We start from the raw sequence: 20,521 nt of genomic DNA, 5'->3' as shown, positions 1-20,521 counted from the left end.
AATACCTAGCCTTTACTAGCTATTAAAATGGGGGAACCCCCCCAAAAAAATAACGTGGGGTCCCCCCTAATTTAATAGCTAGCACAGGCTAGGCAGACAGCTGGGGGCTGATATTAATAGCCCAGGAAGGGTGCCATGAATATTGGCCCCCTCCCAGGCTAGAAACACCAGCCGTCAGCCGCCCCAGAAATGGCGCATCCATAGGATGCGCCAATTCTGGCACTTAGCCTCGCTCTTCCACGCTGCCCTGGTGCGGTGGCAGGGGGTAATAGGGTTGGGGTTGATGTCAGCTTATAATGCCAGCTGACATCAAGCCCAGGTTAGTAATGGAGAGGCGTCTATAAGACACCCCCATTACTAACCCCATAGTCAAAGTTAAAAGAAAACACAAACACCCAGAGTAAAGTCCTTTAATTGAAATAAAGACACAATTCTTTATTGTTCTAAATTAAACCATACTTACCATCACGCCCATTCCAGCTGAAGCCAACGATCTCCTGCAATAAAAGAAAAATAATAAAGCAACCTCATCCTTACCTTTCGATGGTTCCCAGGACAGCTCCAGCTCTGCTACATCGAGATGACAGGATGGACCGCAGCAGAACGCTGCCATCCAGCCTGTCATCCCGCGGACACTGAGAAGCGCAGGCATGCTTGCGCTCCTCAGTGTCTCTCTGTGACGTCATCCAGATGAGCCGAGTTCATGTCCAATGAACTCAGCTCACCTCATGCACGTCACTGACAGCGTGGGAAAGTTCTCCTGCACTCAGCGCTTCAGCGTGAGAATTCTCCCACGCTGTCAGTGACATACATGAGGTGAGGTCATGTCCAATGAACTCAGCTCACCTCATGCACGTCACTGACAGTGTGGGAAAATTCTCACGCTGAAGTGCTGAGTGCAGGAGAATTTTCCCACGCTGTCAGTGACGTACATGAGGTGAGCTGAGTTCATTGGACATGACCTCGGCTCATCTTTATGCCGTCACAGCCAGACATTGAGGAGCACAAGCATGCCTGTGCTTCTCAGTGTCTGCGGGATGACAGGATGGATGGCAGCGTTCTGCTGCGGTCCAGCCTGTCATCTCGATGTAGCAGAGCTGAAGCTGTCGTGGGAGCCATGGAAAGGTAAGGATGAGGTTGCTTTATTATTTTACTTTTATTGCAGGAGATCGTTGGCTTCAGCTGGAATGGGCGTGATGGTAAGTATGGTTTAATTTAGAACAATAAAGAATTGTGTGTTTATTTCAATTAAAGGACTTTTTTCTGGGTGTTGTGTTTTTTTAAATACTTTACTAGAAATTCATGGCGGTCATGTCTAATATTGGCGTGACCCCATGAATTTTGGGCTTAGGGCCAGCTGATAATACCAAGCTGGCCCTAACCCCTTTATTACCCAGTGAGCCACCGCACCAGGGCCCTGGATGAGTTGGGTACAGCGCCAGAAGATGGCGCTTCAATGAACGCGCCATTTTCTGGGGCGGCTGCGGACTGCAATTTGCAGCGGGGGTGGCCCAGAAAGCTTGGGTCTCCCTGCGCTGCGGATTCCAGCCCCCAGCTGCATAGTTGTATCTGGCTGGACACAAAAATAGGGCGAAGCCCCAAGCATTTTTTTTTTTAATTATTTCATGAAATTCATGGAATAATTAAGAAAAAAAGGGCTTCCCTATATTGTTGTGTCCAACCAGGTACAAATAGGCAGCTGGTGGTTGGGGGCAGCCCGTCCCTGCCTGCTGTACCTGGCTGGACACAAATATAGTGCGAAGCCCCACTTCAATTTTTTTTAAAATAAATCCTTTATTTTAACACTAAATGACATTTGAGGAGTTAATAAAGATGCAGTCCCTAAATTATTATTTATTTTTTAATTAATTTTTCCCAAAACTTTTGACGTGGGCTTCGCCATATTTTTGTATGCCAGCCAGGTACAGCATCCAGCTTCTATGAACGCGCCATTTTCCGGGGTGGCTGCGGACTGCAATTTTCAGCGGGGGGGGGGGGGGGGAGAAAGCTTGGGCCTCCCTGCGCTGCAGATTCCAGCCCCCAGCTGCCTAGTTGTACCTGGCTGGACACAAAAATAGGGAGAAGCTTCACGTATTTTTTTTTTTTTATTATTTCATGAAATTCATGAAATAATTAAGAAAAAAAGGGCTTCCCTATATTGTTGTGTCCAACCAGGTACAAATAGGCAGCTGGTGGTTGGGGGCAGCCCGTTCCTGCCTGCTGTACCTGGCTGGACACAAATATAGTGCGAAGCCCCACGTCAATTTTTTTTTAATTATTTCATGAAATTCATGGAATAATTAAGAAAAAAAGGGCTTCCCTATATTGTTGTGTCCGGCCAGGTACAAATAGGCAGCTGGTGGTTGGGGGCAGCCCGTTCCTGCCTGCTGTACCTGACTGGACACAAATATAGGGCGAAGCCCCACATAATTTTTTTTTAATTATTTCATGAATTTCCTGAAATAATTAAAAAAAAATTGACGTGGGGCTTCACACTATATTTGTGTCCAGCCAGGTACAGCAGGCAGGAACGGGCTGCCCCCAACCACCAGCTGCCTATTTGTACCTGGCCAGACACAACAATATAGGGAAGCCCTTTTTTTCTTAATTATTCCATGAATTTCATGAAATAATTAAAAAAAAAAAAACGTGGGGCTTCTCCCTATTTTTGTGTCCAGCCAGGTACAACTAGGCAGCTGGGGGATGGAATCTGCAGCGCAGGGAGGCCCAAGCTTTCTGCCCCCCGCTGAAAATTGCAGTCCGCGGCCGCCCCGGAAAATGGCGCGTTCATAGAAGCTGGATGCTGTACCTGGCTGGCATACAAAAATATGGCGAAGCCCACGTCAAAAGTTTTGGGAAAAATTTATTAAAAAATAAATAATAATTTAGGGACTGCATCTTTATTAAGTCCTCAAATGTCATTTAGTGTTAAAATAAAGGATTTATTTTAAAAAAAAATGGCGTGGGATCCCCCATAATTTTAGTCTCTAGCGGAGGTTAAGCAGACGGCTGGGGCAGATGTTTGAAGCCTGGGAAGGGGGTAAAACCCACGGAGCTTCCCAGGCTACTAATATCAGCCCCCAGCTGAATACCTAGCCTTTACTAGCTATTAAAATGGGGGACCCCCCCAAAAAAAATGACGTGGGGTCCCCCCTATTTTAATAGCTAGCAAAGGCTAGGCAGACAGCTGGGGGCTGATATTAATAGCTCAGGAAGGGTGCCATGAATATTGGCCCCCTCCCAGGCTAGAAACACCAGCCGTCAGCCGCCCCAGAAATGGCGCATCCATAGGATGCGCCAATTCTGGCACTTAGCCTCGCTCTTCCACGCTGCCCTGGTGCGGTGGCAGGGGGTAATAGTGGTGGGGTTCATGTCAGCGCCAGCTGCCATGAAGCCCAGGTTAGTAATGATGGGTGTCTATAAGACACCCCCATTACTAACCTACAAAGTGTTAAAAAGAAAAAACACACTACACCCAGAAAAAAATAATTTATTTGAAATAAAACACCATTTTATTTAATTCTTAGTTTACTAAAAAAAAATAGTTACCTGTCCACGTTCCTGCGCTGATCTCCCATGCACAGCTGTCACATCTGGAGATGGTGACAGCTGTCATGGCTGCTGTAAGCTCACGCTGCCGGGAACACGTCCGCTCCCGGCAGCAGGAGCCACTGACTGAGGTCATCGGAGTGCATTCAGGCAGCGCAGCTCCGGAGACCTCCTTTACGGCAGTGCTGTACCGTGGGAATTTCTCACGATACAGCAGTGCCGTAAAGCAGCTAACCGGAGCAGCGCTGCCTTAACTCTGGTGAACCCTTACGGCCCCGTCATTCTAGCGGCGGCAGCGGTTCAGAGCGGTCACATTCTATGTGGCTGCTCTGAACTGGAGATCTTCGTGGGACACTCGTGGACTGCTACGGAGGGGTAAGGATAAGGTTGTGGTTTATTATTTTATATTTTATTACAGGAGATCGATGGCTTCGGGGAATTAGGTGTCTAGGTGAGTATAGGTGTAGTTTTTTATTTTTTACTTTATTTTAGGTGACGATCGGCGGGGACAGGTAATGTATAAACTAATTTCTTTTAGGTAACCACTGGCCACCAATGACATGTATCTAACATTTATTGGGGACACAGTAGGGCAATTTATATAGCAGGATCAGGCTGATGGGAACTACTGCTCCCATCGAGCTGATCCTGCTGGCACGAGTGGACGGGGGACAGACATAGGCCGATGGGAGTAGTAGTGTCACATCGGCCTATGTCTGCCTGCACGCACAGACACCCCGCACACACACCCCGCACACACACACACCCCGCACACACACACACCCCGCACACACACCCCGCACACACACACACCCCGCACACACACACCCCGCACACACTAATCATGACGGGTCTGGGAGGTGAGGCTGACCTGTGCGGCCGTGGGAAAGTTCATGTGAGTTCATGCAGTCAAGCATGAACTCACATGAACCCTCTGAGGGCACCGCGGCTACTTCAAATGAACAGCTGATCGGCATCACCTGATACCTCAGCTGTTCATTTGAAATAACCGGCGGGAAAGCGCAGCACAGAACGGGAAAGCCGGCGGTGAAGTCTTTTCACTGCCGGCTTCCCCGCCCGGGTCCTTCGCTCCTTGGTGCTGCGCTCCCCGCCCGGTCCTAATTTACGATTGGGATTGGAGGTGGCGAGGGGAGCGGAGGATCGGGGTGGGAGGCTGCGGGGAAGCAGTATGGGGCTGTGTGATTGTTTAAAAGCCGGCGGCTTTTTACCGCCCGCCGGCTTTTAAACAATCAGGAGAATTCTCCCACGCTGGGATGGCATTCTGATGACAAGCTGGATCGCAGCTGAGCGCTGCCATCCAGCTTGTCATCCTTCACAGACACTGCAGAGCGCAGGCATTATGGGAACTTCCGATTCCGGTATTCGATATTATAAAAGTATCGGAATTAAGTATCGGAATTCCGATACAGTGAATATCGGCCGATACCCGATATTTCAGTATCGGAATGCTCAACACTAGTGATGAGCGAGCACTAAAATGCTCGGTACTCGTTGTTTGAGTCGAGCACATTGGAATACTCGGGTCCTCGGTCCAAGGAACGAGCCCAATGTAAGTCTATGGGAAACTGGAGCATTTTTCAGGCTGCTCCCCCCCGGCGGTCTGCAGAGGCCTAAAAATTGCCCAAATCGATGGGAACAGTGCTGAAATGACATGGGAACAGCATGGGGAAGACCCCTGGAAGCATCTCTGACTCCCAGATCACTGCTGTCAACAACGTTGTCAGAATATTACACCACTTTTACGGACTCACAATAAAACATACAAAAACAAAAACAAAATGGATTTTTCTGGGAAATTGTTAAGGAACATCCTTTCCAGGGTAATGACTTGTATATAAGGCAAAATCAATAACCCAAACTAAAAATACTCCTCCACACCTTGGGCTATGTTCACACGCAGCGTTTTTGATGCGTTTTTGCACTTTTGCATTGCTTTCAACCAAGACAAATGCATTCACCAGGAAATGTTATTTTAATATTTTACAATCTTATCTGGCCATGTGGTGTGTGACACATCATCAGACACATCGTGTTTCATTTATGATGGAGGGACTCTGAAAGTCACAAAGCCTATTTTTATAGGGCCATCAGTCGGCCCTCGCTATTGTTAGAGAGCCATCAGCCGGCTATGCTTTGTTGTTCGCATTATTAACGAGTGTGTCTCCTATACTGTTATTGCGTATGCAGTGACTGCAAGGGCTGCCAAAAATTTGGACGCAACCCAATACCCCTTTGAAGAGACATAGAGGAGGATCTCAGTAAAAAAAATGTTCCCATTATAAAGGAGCGCGTCTCCTATAGTGGAAATGCCCATGCAGTGACTGCAAGGGCTGACAAAATTTAGGAAAAACCCTACTAACAATTTAAAGACACATAGAGCAGGGCCACAGTAATGACATGTTCCCATTACAAAGGAGTAGGTCTGCTATACAGTTATAGGGTATGCAGTGAGTCCAACGGCTGGCAAAATTTAGGAAACAACCTAACAATTTAAAGACACATAGAGCAGGGCCACAGTAACGACATGTTCCCATTACAAAGGAGCAGGTGTGCTATACAGTTATAGGGTATGCAGTGAGTCCAGCGGCTGGCAAAATTTAGAAAAAAAACTAACAATTTAAAGACACATAGAGCAGGGCCACATTAACGACATGTTCCCATTAGAAAGGAGAGGGTCTCCCATACTGTTTGCCTATGCACTGAATGCAATGGCTGTCAAATATTTGGAGGCACTTCAATGTCCCTTGCAAGAGCTATAGAGGTTGGAGGGCCTCCTGAAAAAATGCTCCCATTATTAGGAAGTGGGTCTCCCATACTGATTGCCTATGCGGTGAATGCAACAGCTGCCAAAAATTTGGAGGCACTCCAATGCCCCTTGGAAGAGGCTTAGATATGGTGATATGGAGGAGGATGAGGAGAAGGAGGAGGACAAGAGCAAATAGACAAAATCAGGAAGCGTATACACATGTGTGGGTGTGAAGAGGTGCATGGGAATAGAGTTAGACCCAAAAAAAGACACTGGATTTGAGTTTATGTTACGCTGCTATCATTCGGTGGTGTTGAGAAGTCTGGCCCAACCCAGCCCTTTTATAAGAGTCAGCCTGTTAGCATTTACAGTTGACAGGCGGATGCGCTTATCAGTTATAATTCCACCAGCAGCACTAAAAACCCGCTCTGATAAAACGCTGGCGGCAGGGCAAGCCAGGACCTCCAAGGCATAGAGAGCCAGTTCATGCCACGTATCCAGCTTGGATGCCCAATAATTATAAGGCACAACGGAATCATGGAGGACGTTGGTACGGTCAGCAAGGTACTCCCTCAGTATCTTCCCAAACTTTCCCTCCTTGTGAGAGTACCCCGCGCCTCAGGGCCTGTGCGATGGGAGGGTCTGAGAAAACTCTCCCAGAACTTTGACAGTGTTCCCCTGCCTCTGCTGGATTGAAGTTGTGTCTCTCTCGCGTGTAGTCCTTGGTTGTCCAACGAACTGTGACCTCTGCCGCCAGCGTTTTCAGATGGGAATTTTTAAAATAATCTTGCAACAAGGGCCTTCTCGTACTGCCCCATTTTTTAAGCCTGTCCTGTGCAGGAATAAGAGACAGAAAGTTTTCCTTGTAGCGATGGTCTAGAAGTGTCACCAACCAATAATGACTGTAACCCAAAATTTGGACAACGTGAGGGTCACAGGAAAGGCAGAGTAACATAAACTCAGCCATGTGTGCCAGACTGCAAGGAGGCAAGACTTCCGTGTCCTCACCAAGAGGACTACTGACCATGCTCTCCTCCTCATCCTCCTCCTCTTCCTCCTTCTCCTTGTCCTCAGGCCATCCACGCTGAACAGACGGTATGTCAGTTGTGCAGGAAACTAGGTCCTGTTCCTCCTCCTCCTCTTCCTCATTGTCACCCAATCCACGTTGGGATGAGATGAGGCTGGGCTGTGTGTAATCACCCTGTATGGTTCCTTGCTCCATCTCATCGTGCTCCGCCTGCAATGCATCCTCTTTAATTGTGATCAGAGAGCGTTTCAGAAGACAGAGAAGTGGGATGGTGACGCTAATTATGGCATCATCGCCGCTCACCATCTTGGTGGAGTCCTCAAGGTTTTTGAGGATGGTACATATGTCTGACATCCATGTCCACTCCGGAGACCTTATGTGTGGAGTCTGAACTGAATACTGACGGCCTTGTTGATGCTGGTACTCAACAACTGCCCTCTTCTGCTCACAAATCCTTCCCAACATCTGCAATGTAGAGTTCTAATGTGCGGGGACATTGTAGATCAGTCGGTGAGCTGGAAGCTGCAAACGCTGCTTAAGCACGGCAAAGGTGGCAGAAGCTGTAGCTAACTTTATAAAATGAGCACACAGGTGGCGTACTTTGAAAAGCAGATCTGACAGATCTGGGTAGGTTTTTATAAACTGCTGAACCACGAGGTTAAGCACATGGGCCAGGCATGGCATGTGTGTGACCTTGCTTCGCCTCAGCTCTGCCTCCAGGTTGCGGCCACAATTGTCACACACTGCAATGCTTGGCTGTAGGGTCAGCGGTGTCAGCCACAGATCTGCCTGCTCTTTCAGAGCTGCCCACAACTCTTCAGCATTGTGCGGTTTGTCACCTAAGCATGTTAGCTTCAGCACAGCCTGTTGCCGCTTGGCCGAGGCAGTGCTTCCAGCTTGCGACTGATGTGGTCATTTCGGAGATGAAGACTGTAGAGGAGGAGGTGCAGGAGCTGTAGAATGTGCAGTGCTTCCAGCTTGCGACTGATGAGGTCATTTCGGAGATGAAGGCTGAAGAGGAGGAGGAGTAAGTGCAGAAGCTGTAGAATGTGGGGACAATCATGATTGACCCAGGGCCCGCAATCCTCAGCGTCGGGAGAACGTGTTCCGTCCCAAGGTCCGACTGGGTCCCGGCTTCCACTATATTAACCCAGTGTGCCGTCAGTGAGCTGTACCGTCCCTACCCACAAGCACTTGTCCACGTGTTCGTGGTTAGGTGGACTTTCCCAATAACTGAGTTGTTGCAGGCACGGCTAATGTTGTAGGACACGTGCTCATGTAATGCGGCAACGGCACACCGGGAGAAATAGTGGCGGCTGGGGACCGAGTACCGAGGGACGGCTGCCGTCATCAGGTTGCGGAAAGCTTCCATCTTCATGAGCCTAAAAGGCAACATTTCGAGAGCAAGCATTCGCAAAATGTGTGAATTTAGTTGTGTGGCCTGTTGGGTGTTGGCTGCGTATTTGCGTTTGCGTTCCAAGGACTGGGGTAGGGACAACTGAACGCTACACTGGGACGAGGACGTGCTTTCTGATGGTGATACTTAAGAGTGTGCAACGACATGTGCAGGGCGGGAGGCATCTTGGCATGCTCCATGGACAGGGGACTGGCTTGCATGCACAATAGCGGAAGAAGCAGTGGTGTCACCCGCAGACACTGTTGCTGGATCCTGGGGTTCGGCCCACTTAGTCGGGTGTTTTGCTGCCATGTGCCTGATCATGCTGGTAGTGGACAGGCTACTAGTTTTGCTACCCCTGCTGATGCTGGCCTGGCAGGTGGTGCAAATGGCCATTTTGGGGTTATCTGCAGAGTCTTTAAAAAACAACCAGACTTAGGAAGACCTAACAGTTGTATTGGCAACTTCCGTCGTGTTGGCGTTCCGAGGAATGGTTGCCTGCCTTCTGTCTGCGGCCACCACACTGCTTCTTCCTGCCTGTTGGGGTGCTCTGCCTGCCTCCCCCTGTGTGCTGCTCTCCTCGCTCTGCATGTCCCCCTGCCAGGTTGGGTCAGTTACTATATCATCCACCACCTCGTCTTCCACTTCCGCACCCTGGTCCTCCTCCTGACTTCATGCCAATTGTATCTCATCATCGTCCACCTCTTGTGACACTTTCCCACCATTGCCTTCGTGTGACCCTGGCTGCTCAAATATTTGGGCATCGCTACACGCGATCTCCTCTTGCCCTGCTTCAAGTGGACCGGGCAACAGGCCCGAATCTACAAATGGAAAAGTGAACAGCTCTTCAGAGTGCCCAAGTGTGGGATCAGTTGTCTCCGGCACTCGGCATGGTGGGAGGAAGGAGGTTCAGGGTGAGGAATATGCTGTCCAGACTCACAGCTACTGAGACTTGACCGCGTGGAAGACAGGTGGTTATATATATATATATATATATATATATATATATATATATATATATATATATATATATATATAGTACAGACCAAAAGTTTGGACACACCTTCTCATTTAAAGATTTTTCTGTATTTTCATGACTTTGAAAATTGTACATTCACACTGAAGGCATCAAAACTATGAATTAACACATGTGGAATTATATACTTAACAAAAAAGTGTGAAACAACTGAAAATATGTCTTATATTCTAGGTTCTTCAAAGTAGCCACCTTTTGCTTTGATGACTGCTTTGCACACTCTTGGCATTCTCTTGATGAGCTTCAAGAGGTAGTCACTGGAAATGGTCTTCCAACAATCTTGAAGGAGTTCCCACAGATGCTTAGCACTTGTTGGCCCTTTTGCCTTCACTCTGCAGTCCAGCTCACCCCAAACCATCTCGATTGGGTTCAGGTCTGGTGACTGTGGAGGCCAGGTCATCTGGTGTAGCACCCCATCACTCTTCTTCTTGGTCAAATAGCCCTTACACAGCCTGGAGGTGTGTTTGGGGTCATTGTCCTGTTGAAAAATAAATGATGGTCCAACTAAACGCAAACCGGATGTAATAGCATGCCGCTGCAAGATGCTGTGGTAGCCATGCTGGTTCAGTATGCCTTCAATTTTGAATAAATCCCCAACAGTGTCACCAGCAAAGCACCCCCACACCATCACACCTCCTCCTCCATGCTTCACGGTGGGAACCAGGCATGTAGAGTCCATCCGTTCACCTTTTCTGCGTCGCACAAAGACACGGTGGTTGGAACCAAAGATCTCAAATTTGGACTCATGAGACCAAAGCACAGATTTCCACTGGTCTAATGTCCATTCCTTGTGTTCTTTAGCCCAAACAAGTCTCTTCTGCTTGTTGCCTGTCCTTAGCAGTGGTTTCCTAGCAGCTATTTTACCATGAAGGCCTGCTGCACAAAGTCTCCTCTTAACAGTTGTTGTAGAGATGTGTCTGCTGCTAGAACTCTGTGTGGCATTGACCTGGTCTCTAATCTGAGCTGCTGTTAACCTGCGATTTCTGAGGCTGGTGACTCAGATAAACTTATCCACAGAAGCAGAGGTGACTCTTGGTCTTCCTTTCCTGGGGCGGTCCTCATGTGAGACAGTTTCTTTGTAGTGCTTGATGGTTTTTGCAACTGCACTTGGGGACACTTTCAAAGTTTTCCCAATTTTTCACACTGACTGACCTTCATTTCTTAAAGTAATGATCGCCACTCGTTTTTCTTTACTTAGCTGCTTTTTTCTTGCCATAATACAAATTCTAACAGTCTATTCAGTAGGACTATCAGCTGTGTATCCACCTGACTTCTTCACAACACAACTGATGGTCCCAACCCCATTTATAAGGCAAGAAATCCCACTTATTAAACCTGACAGGGCACACCTGTGAAGTGAAGACCATTTTCGGTGACTACCTCTTGAAGCTCATCAAGAGAATGCCAAGAGTGTGCAAAGCAGTCATCAAAGCAAAAGGTGGCTACTTTGAAGAACCTAGAATATAAGACATATTTTCAGTTGTTTCACACTTTTTTGTTAAGTATATAATTCCACATGTGTTAAATCATAGTTTTGATGCCTTCAGTGTGAATGTACAATTTTCATAGTCATGAAAATACAGACAAATCTTTAAATGAGAAGGTGTGTCCAAACTTTTAGTCTGTACTGTAGATAGACAGATGATAGATAGATAGATAATAGATAGATGATAGATAGATAGATAGATAAATAGATAGATAAAAGATAATAGATAGATAGGTAATAGATAGATAATAGATAGATGATAGATAATAGATAGATGATAGATAATAGATGATAGATAGATAATAGATAGATAGATAGATAATAGATAGATGATAGATAATAGATAGATGATAGATAATAGATAATAGATAGATAATAGATAATAGATAGATGATAGATAGATAGATGATAGATAGATAATAGATGGATGATAGATAATAGATAGATAATAGATACTAGATTGATAGATAATAGATAGATAATTAAATAATAGATAGTGGAGAGATGAAGCGCACGTGTCAGGTGCCATCATAGCTGGAGGAAGGAGGATCAGTGAGCGTTCGGTGCGTTTGGTGCGTTCGGTGCGTTTGGTGCGTTCGGAGCGTTTGGTGCATTCGGAGCGTTCGGAGCGTTTGGTGCGTTCGGTGCATTCGGAGCGTTCGGAGCGTTTGGTGCGTTCGGTGCGTTGGGTGCGTTCGGTGCATTCGGTGCGTTCGGAGTGTTCGGAGCGTTCGGTGCATTTCTCCCTTCAGTTCCCTTTTCTGCGTGTTCAGTTCAGCACTGTTGATCGCACCTTCGTCTTCGCTTTCTGTTATGTATCAGCCGAGCAGCTACAATGTTGTGTCTTCTCGTTCTCTAGGTTTCTGCATCTCTGGTGGAATATCAGCCGGATCCAGGTGCGTCTTCTCTTTCTTTTATTCATAGACTTTGTTTTTAAAAGACCATTGTACAAGTTACTAATATTTTGCACAGAGGAGTCGCTGTCACTTTCTTATCTTCTACTGATTCTGTGCCCAAGTCTGTAACAATAGAGGACGCAGAGATTGTGGTTCTGACCGAGCCAGATTGACTCCCAGACACAAAGGATGATGCCATAAAAAAGACACAGTGTGAACTAGTGACCAGCAGCTTCAATTTCTCAATTTACCCTGAAATATACTGTAACACTCAAGAGCTGCACTCACAATTCTGAAGCTTCAGAGCAGAAGTCTCCCAACAGCGGCATGTAACTCAGGATCAGTAATGTAATGTATGTACACAGTGACTGCACCAGCAGAATAGTGAGTGCAGCTCTGGAGTATAATACAGGATGTAACTCAGGATCAGTAATGTAATGTATGTACACAGTGACTGCACCAGCAGAATAGTGAGTGCAGCTCTGGAGTATAATACAGGATGTAACTCAGGATCAGTAATGTAATGTATGTACACAGTGACTGCACCAGCAGAATAGTGAGCGCAGCTCTGGAGTATAATACAGGATGTAACTCAGGATCAGTAATGTAATGTATGTACACAGTGACTGCACCAGCAGAATAGTGAGTGCAGCTCTGGAGTATAATACAGGATGTAACTCAGGATCAGTAATGTAATGTATGTACACAGTGACTGCACCAGCAGAATAGTGAGCGCAGCTCTGGAGTATAATACAGGATGTAACTCAGGATCAGTAATGTAATGTATGTACACAGTGACTGCACCAGCAGAATAGTGAGTGCAGTTCTGGAGTATAATACAGGAGGTAACTCAGGATCAGTAATGTAATGTATGTACACAGTGACTGCACCAGCAGAATAGTGAGTGCAGCTCTGGAGTATAATACAGGATGTAACTCAGGATCAGTAATGTTATGTATGTACACAGTAACTGCACCAGCAGAATAGTGAGTGCAGCTCTGGGGTATAATACAGGATGTAACTCAGGATCAGTAATGTAATGTATGTACACAGTGACTTCACCAGCAGAATAGTGAGTGCAGCTCTGGAGTATAATACAGGATGTAACTCAGGATCAGTAATGTAATGTAATGTATGTACACAGTGACTGCACCAGCAGAATAGTGAGTGCAGCTCTGGGGTATAATACAGGATGTAACTCAGGATCAGTAATGTAATGTATGTACACAGTGACTTCACCAGCAGAATAGTGAGTGCAGCTCTGGAGTATAATACAGGATGTAACCCAGGATCAGTAATGTAATGTATGTACACAGTAACTGCACCAGCAGAATAGGGAGTGCAGCTCTGGAGTATAATACGGAGGTAACTCAGGATCAGTAATATAATGTATGTACACAGTGACTGCACCAGCAGAATAGTGAGTGCAGCTCTGGAGTATAATACAGGATGTAACTCAGGATCAGTAATGTAATGTATTTACACAGTGACTGCACCAGCAGAATAGTGAGTGCAGCTCTGGAGTATAATACAGGATGTAACTCAGGATCAGTACAGGATCAGTAATGTAATGTATGTACACAGTGACTGTACCAGCAGAATAGTGAGTGCAGCTCTGGAGTATAATACAGGATGTAACTGAGGATCAGTAATGTAATGTATGTACACAGTGACTGCACCAGCAGAATAGTGAGTGCAGCTCTGGGGTATAATACAGGATGTAACTCAGGATCAGTAATGTAATGTATGTACACAGTGACTGCACCAGCAGAATAGTGAGTGCAGCTCTGCAGAATAATACTGGATGTAACTCAGGATCAGTAATGTAATGTATGTACACAGTGACTGCACCAGCAGAATAGTGAGTGCAGCTCTGGAGTATAATACAGGATGTAACTCAGGATCAGTAATGTAATGTATGTACACAGTGACTGCACCAGCAGAATAGTGAGTGCAGCTCTGGAGTATAATACAGGATGTAACTCAGGATCAGTAATGTATGTACACAGTGACTGCCCCAGCAGAATAGTGAGTGCAGCTCTGGAGTATAATACAGGATGTAACTCAGGATCAGTAATGTAATGTATATACACAGTGACTGCACAAGCAGAATAGTGAGTGCAGCTCTAGAGTATAACATAGGATGTAACTCAGGATCAGTAATGTAATGTATGTGCACAGTGACTGCACCAGCAGAATAGTGAGTGCAGCTCTGGAGTATAATACAGGATGTAACTCAGGATCAGTAATGTATGTACACAGTGACTGCCCCAGCAGAATAGTGAGTGCAGCTCTGGAGTATAATACAGGATGTAACTCAGGATCAGTAATGTAATGTATATACACAGTGACTGCACCTGCAGAATAGTGAGTGCAGCTCTAGAGTATAACATAGGATGTAACTCAGGATCAGTAACGTAATGTATGTACAGTGTGATTGCACTCATAGGTGTACACTCTTATTTTCTTCCCTTCTTTCCATTATCTTAGCCATCATTTATTTGTGCTATAGAAGGTGACAAGGCTTTGCATTTTCTTATTTCAGACGCGGTCGGTCCTCAGTCTTTCCTCCACCTCGGCTCCAGCCATCAGAAAGATGATTCCATTATTTTCCATAGAGCAGCCCCTCACTACACCTACTCTCCGCTGGAGGACCTATATGTTTCCAGGCCCGGCCCGATGTACAGCCATGAAGATCAATATGAGACGGGGAAGACCGACTCTCCAGCTGCGGACATGGACATTGGGGTGAGAGGTGCTGCTGTAACGACAGGGAGGACATATGTCTAAGGACTCCTTGTGTCCACATCTGACTCACCCGGCCCTCCAGACCCAACCTCATAGTTCTGGTATATTTAGATGTATACACATGATTACAAGAATTGGGAACTCCCATATCCATAGTGTCCTAATATGAAATCCTTTCCAATAATGGTGACATTATTTTATGTAATATTCTGGTTTTCTTGGTAAGGTTGCGTCTCCAGGCTCGTACATGGCCACCTTTGCCCACAATCCTTCCTGGATGGGACACAGTTCAGGGGCTTGTTCTACCACCAGAGCTGACACTTTTCTGAGGATGTCGGGATTTGTGGTTCCAGATCTGATGCCTCTAGAGCTGGAAGAAGCCAGAACCCACATCCAGAGTATTAGTCCGGAGCAACTTCTGCATCGTGATGAGGATGGAGACACGTAAGTAGTGAGATGAGTTATTAAAGTCATGTAGACTATCACCGGGTCCTGGTTGGTGTCTAAGCCTCATCATTATTTTCCAAAGAGCCTAAAGGTGTCCATTTCTCATTGGGCAAAAGCTTGGAAATTCTAGATGTGAAGTTTGTTTTCTTCCAACTTTTTAATTTTTTTCATAATTATCCCCAGAATCCTTCACCTCTACACAGCGAGAGGTTTGCGCTATCAATCATATGCTGTGGCCGAGCGCTTCTTACAATATGGTCAACTGGATGCCAAGGAACATAATGGGAAGGTCAGTATATTACAAAAATGAATCAGGGCTTGGCTTTTTATCATCTCGACCCCGTTCCCCTGGGTTTAGGTCGGTGTCTACCGATTGTACTCTCATCCATTGCTTGAGAAAGCAAAATAATCCATCTACTTTCAAAGATGAATCCAACCTGTTGGGTTTTTCTTCTGTGTCTTCTATTTGGATGGATTTTTTGGACATTTTTCTTGGAGGCTCAACATTATCATCTAGAAATGGCAAATAAACGACATTCACGCAATGATAGAGTTAGAGAACTTTTGTAGGATACTAAAAATGTCCAATCACGGATGTCCAATGACCTAAAGTCCTCTTTTCTATCCTCCACAGTCTCCTCTACTGGTGGCAGTGGCGGCCAACCAGCCAGAGATTGCCTACGACCTCCTGACACTGGGTGCAGATGTCAATGCTTCCGACAGGAAAGGGCAGACCGCTCTACATGTCGCGGGGACCTATGGACTGTCTGATGTCCTCAGGGTAAACGTCTTTCCAAAAATTCCCTCCTTAAGGAATCCTTGAGCTGTTGTCTCTTTGGTGGTATAGTCTCCACTCGTTGCAACCTGTATTTTCCTGCATATTTGTCGCTTAATACTCTAGAAATAACTGGTGACCACCATCAAAATAACGCATTGGCTGCCATATTGGTTATCTCCAAGATTTCCCAAAATCAGATATCCGTAATATCACAGTAGATGACTCAATGGCTCATGTTAATTTACATACTCTGTACACGCTCGTCCCATCATCTTCCATCTAATGACCCTCAAAATCTTCCTTCCCAGATGTTCCTGCCTCTTCAACAACAAAGAAATGTTGACGTGGAGGCCAGAAATTATGATGGTGAGAACAACTTGAACATTGTTGGGTTTTTATGGGGTTTATAAAAAAAAGCACTTTTTTTTCTTCCTGATCCCAAGTGCCGATCAACATTCAGAACAAGGATTTTTCCACATATTTTTCTAATAAAACATCTAAGCCTTTTTTGAAACCATAAACTGTGACCAGCTCCTGAGCTCGACTGTCCTACTGTCACCTCTTACTGTAAAGAACCAGCTCCTGAGCTCGACTGTCCTACTGTCACCTCTTCCCGTAAAGAACCAGCTCATGAGGTCGGCTGTTTCACAGATTGATAGTATTTATGGTAAAGAATCTTTGTCTCTTAAGGAGATTGAACCGTTTTTCCCAGACGAAAAAAAGAGAACACTATTAATCTTGTATCTTGGACCTTTGAGTACAATGTTCCACCTCTTGAAGACCCCTTATGGGTTCATTCTCTCCTTACTCTAACCCTTTTATTTTCTTAGACTGTTGAGGTTTTTTATTGTAAGATGTGACTTTTCTTTTGTCCTCCAGGCCTGACCCCTCTCCACTGTGCAGTGATCTCACAGAACAATGCGTTCAAAAGCAGAAAGAGCCAGAACACCCCGAACGCTCAGCAGCGAGAGAGGGAGACCTCTGCCTGCATCCAACTATTGCTCCAAATGGGCGCCAGCTGCACCAGTCAGGTACTGAAAACTTACCAGATCCTCAACTTTTCAAAAAGCAGCAACTTTTTGATACTTTTTTTTTCAGGACCCAACTCTCTTGGCAACTCATTGCCAACCAAAAAATATGTCATGGGGTCGCTGGCAAGCCAACAGAGTTTTGTAAGGAAATATCTCTGATCCCTATGATGAGTTGCTGGTTACCATACCAGTTTTCCTTTTGGAAAATGTAGTAAAATATTCCTGAAAAATGTACAATATTTGGATGACTTTAGTAGTTGGTTATGTATTAGAATGATTGGAGAACATCTTGTCCATTGAGATGAAATCCATGAAAAAATTACATAAAAATTGATATTAATATCCTAAAACAGGAAATCAAGAGTAACAAGACGGTGCTCCACCTGTCAGTGCAGGACGGGAATGTCCCTCTGGTGAAGTTTTTCCTTGAGATGTCTCATGCCAATCTCCCTGGGCTCATCAACATGAAGGTGAGTACTGTTTCCAACAAACTCAAAACTAGAGCCCAACCCTTGATCTTGGCCCTCAAGAACATTGCGTTTGACCTTCATGATATGGGTTAGCATTGGCCACCAAGATGAAGACAAGGCCATAGTCATTGCACCATTGCTACTTTTAGCTTTGGTCTCCATAACAAGTAATACATCTTAATTCATCCTAACCATGCTATGTCTAGATGCCCTTAGGGTTATGACCTCTTCTTTCTTACAGGCCCATGGAAACACAGCTTTGCATATGGCAGCGGCCTTACAACCTACTCGCTCTACTGAGTATCTGATCCAGCTTTTGCTCTTCTATGGGGGTGACCCGAGCATTCGCAACCTGGAGAACGATCAGCCGGCCCACTTGGTGCCTCCTGGAGAACTTTCGGAGCAAGTATGTAACAGTGAAATATCCCGTTGTTGTTCTTTCCTACAACGTAGATCCAATTTTCAAAGAAAAAATGAAATAAAACAAGAGCCCCCTTTGTGTGAAAGTGGAAAGCAAGGTAGGGGGGAGAGGAGGGAGATGCAGCTGAAGTTAAAAAATCTGTTTTTCTGTGAAACAACATGAGGAGGACAGAAGATGCTGAGCAACAACAGAGTATCTGATTGACTGAGTTTCTATATATTTTCATAAGCGCCTTGGAGGTCCATAACACAATAAACCAGACCGGGGGGAGTTTTTGCTTGCAGAACTGTAATTTTTGGCATAAAGAGTATAATGGTATGGTGTCCATGTCCTCCATCAATAAATGAGAATCTAATCTCCAATCTTCTGCATGTTTCCGCCTTAGGTAAAAATACTCCTAAAAAGAAGACGAGTGATGTCATCAACCCGCAACCAATCAGCAAATTCCTTATAGGAAACAACAGATCAGACGACTATAATAGTCACAAAGTCAAGATTCTTCCACTGGTGAAGAAACAACATGAAACATAACCCCAAGAATAGAAGTTCATCCCAAAGACCAACATCTACTAATCAATTTTTATGGGATTATTTCAATCTGAATAAGGGATAACAACACATTATTGTCACTGGGTGAATAGGGTTATCACATATTATAGTTTCTGAGAAACTCAATCCTACTGATAACCAAAGTGTAATAATTACCATATACAACAGACGAGAAGCAGAGATAAGAAACAGTCATATTCCATAGTGACCCAGATATATAATTTATATAACTACTATAATACTGCCCCCTATGTACAAGAATATAACTACTATAATACAGCCCCCTATGTACAAGAATATAACTACTATAATACTGCCCCTATGTACAAGAATATAACTACTATAATACAGCCCCCTATGTACAAGAATATAACTACTATAATACTGCCCCCTATGTACCAGAATATAACTACTATAATACTGCTCCTATGTACAAGAATATAACTACTATAATACTGCCCCTATGTACAAGAATATAACTACTATAATACTGCCCCTATGTACAAGAATATAACTACTATAATACTGCCCCCTATGTACAAGAATATAACTACTATAATACTGCCCCTATGTACAAGAATATAACTACTATAATACTGCCCCTATGTACAAGAATATAACTACTATAATACTGCCCCCTATGTACAAGAATATAACTACTAAAATACTGCCCCTATATACAAGAAAATAATTACTATAATACTGCTCCTATATACAAGAAAATAACTACTATAATACTGCCCCCTATGTACAAGAATATAACTACTATAATACTGCCCCTATGTATAAGAATAAACTACTATAATACTGCCCCTATGTACAAGAATATAGCTACTATAATACTGTCCCCTATGTACAAGAGTATAACTACTATAATACTGCTCCTATGTACAAGAATATAACTAATATAATACTGCTCCTATGTACAAGAATATAACTACTATAATACTGCTCCTATGTACAAGACTATAACTACTATAATACTGCCCCCTATGTACAAGAATATAACTACTATAATACTGCCCCTATGTACAAGAATATAACTACTATAATACTGCCCCCTATGTACAAGAATATAACTACTATAATACTGCCCCTATGTACAAGAATATAACTACTATAATACTGCCCCCTATGTACAAGAATATAACTACTATAATACTGCCCCCTATGTACAAGAATATAACTACTATAATACTGCCCCTATGTACAAGAATATAACTACTATAATACTGCCCCTATGTACAAAAATATAACTACTATAATACTGCCCCCTATGTACAAGAATATAACTACTATAATACTGCCCCTATGTACAAGAATATAACTACTATAATACTGCTCCCTATGTACAAGAATATAACTACTATAATACTGCCCCCTATGTACAGGAATATAACTACTATAATACTGCCCCTATGTACAAGAAAATAACTACTATAATACTGCCCCCTATGTACAAGAATATAACTACTATAATACTGCCCCCTATGTACAAGAATATAGCTACTATAATACTGCTCCTATGTACAAGAATATACCTACTATAATACTGCTCCAATATACAAGAATATAACTACTATAATACTGCCCCCTATGTACAAGAATATAACTACTATAATACTGCTCCTATGTACAAGAATATAACTACTATAATACTGCTCCAATATACAAGAATATATCTACTATAATACTGCTCCAATATACAAGAATATAACTACTATAATACTGCCCCCTATGTACAAGAATATAACTACTGTAATACTACTCCTATGTACAAGAATATAACTACTATAATACTGCTCCAATATACAAGAATATAACTACTATAATACTGCTCCTATGTACAGGAATATAACTACTATAATACTGCTCCAATATACAAGAATATAACTACTATAATACTGCCCCCTATGTACA

At 44.3% G+C, this 20,521-nt stretch overlaps 1 protein-coding gene across 1 annotated transcript in view; it reads left to right on the top strand.

The window, feature by feature from the left end:
- NFKBID (NFKB inhibitor delta) overlaps positions 1-19,340 on the top strand; it is a 31,045-nt gene extending 11,705 nt beyond the window's left edge. The window contains exons 3-12 of the mRNA XM_073657559.1: positions 12,121-12,157; positions 14,703-14,905; positions 15,132-15,349; positions 15,536-15,641; positions 15,987-16,133; positions 16,439-16,496; positions 17,010-17,161; positions 17,515-17,631; positions 17,873-18,037; positions 18,438-19,340. Coding sequence (XP_073513660.1) covers positions 12,121-12,157; positions 14,703-14,905; positions 15,132-15,349; positions 15,536-15,641; positions 15,987-16,133; positions 16,439-16,496; positions 17,010-17,161; positions 17,515-17,631; positions 17,873-18,037; positions 18,438-18,506 — 1,272 coding nt within the window. The 3' untranslated portion in view covers positions 18,507-19,340. The remainder of the gene's footprint in view (positions 1-12,120; positions 12,158-14,702; positions 14,906-15,131; positions 15,350-15,535; positions 15,642-15,986; positions 16,134-16,438; positions 16,497-17,009; positions 17,162-17,514; positions 17,632-17,872; positions 18,038-18,437) is intronic.
- The last annotated feature ends 1,181 nt before the right edge of the window (positions 19,341-20,521 follow it).

The sequence above is a fragment of the Phyllobates terribilis genome, unplaced genomic scaffold (genome assembly GCF_046119375.1).
Source record: "Phyllobates terribilis strain yellow unplaced genomic scaffold, ASM4611937v1 Scaffold_12__6_contigs__length_324123572, whole genome shotgun sequence".
In the NCBI taxonomy this organism is placed as follows: domain Eukaryota; kingdom Metazoa; phylum Chordata; class Amphibia; order Anura; family Dendrobatidae; genus Phyllobates; species Phyllobates terribilis.
The sequence above is the reverse complement of the archived record's forward strand: the minus strand, read 5'-3'. Positions and strand labels throughout refer to the sequence as shown.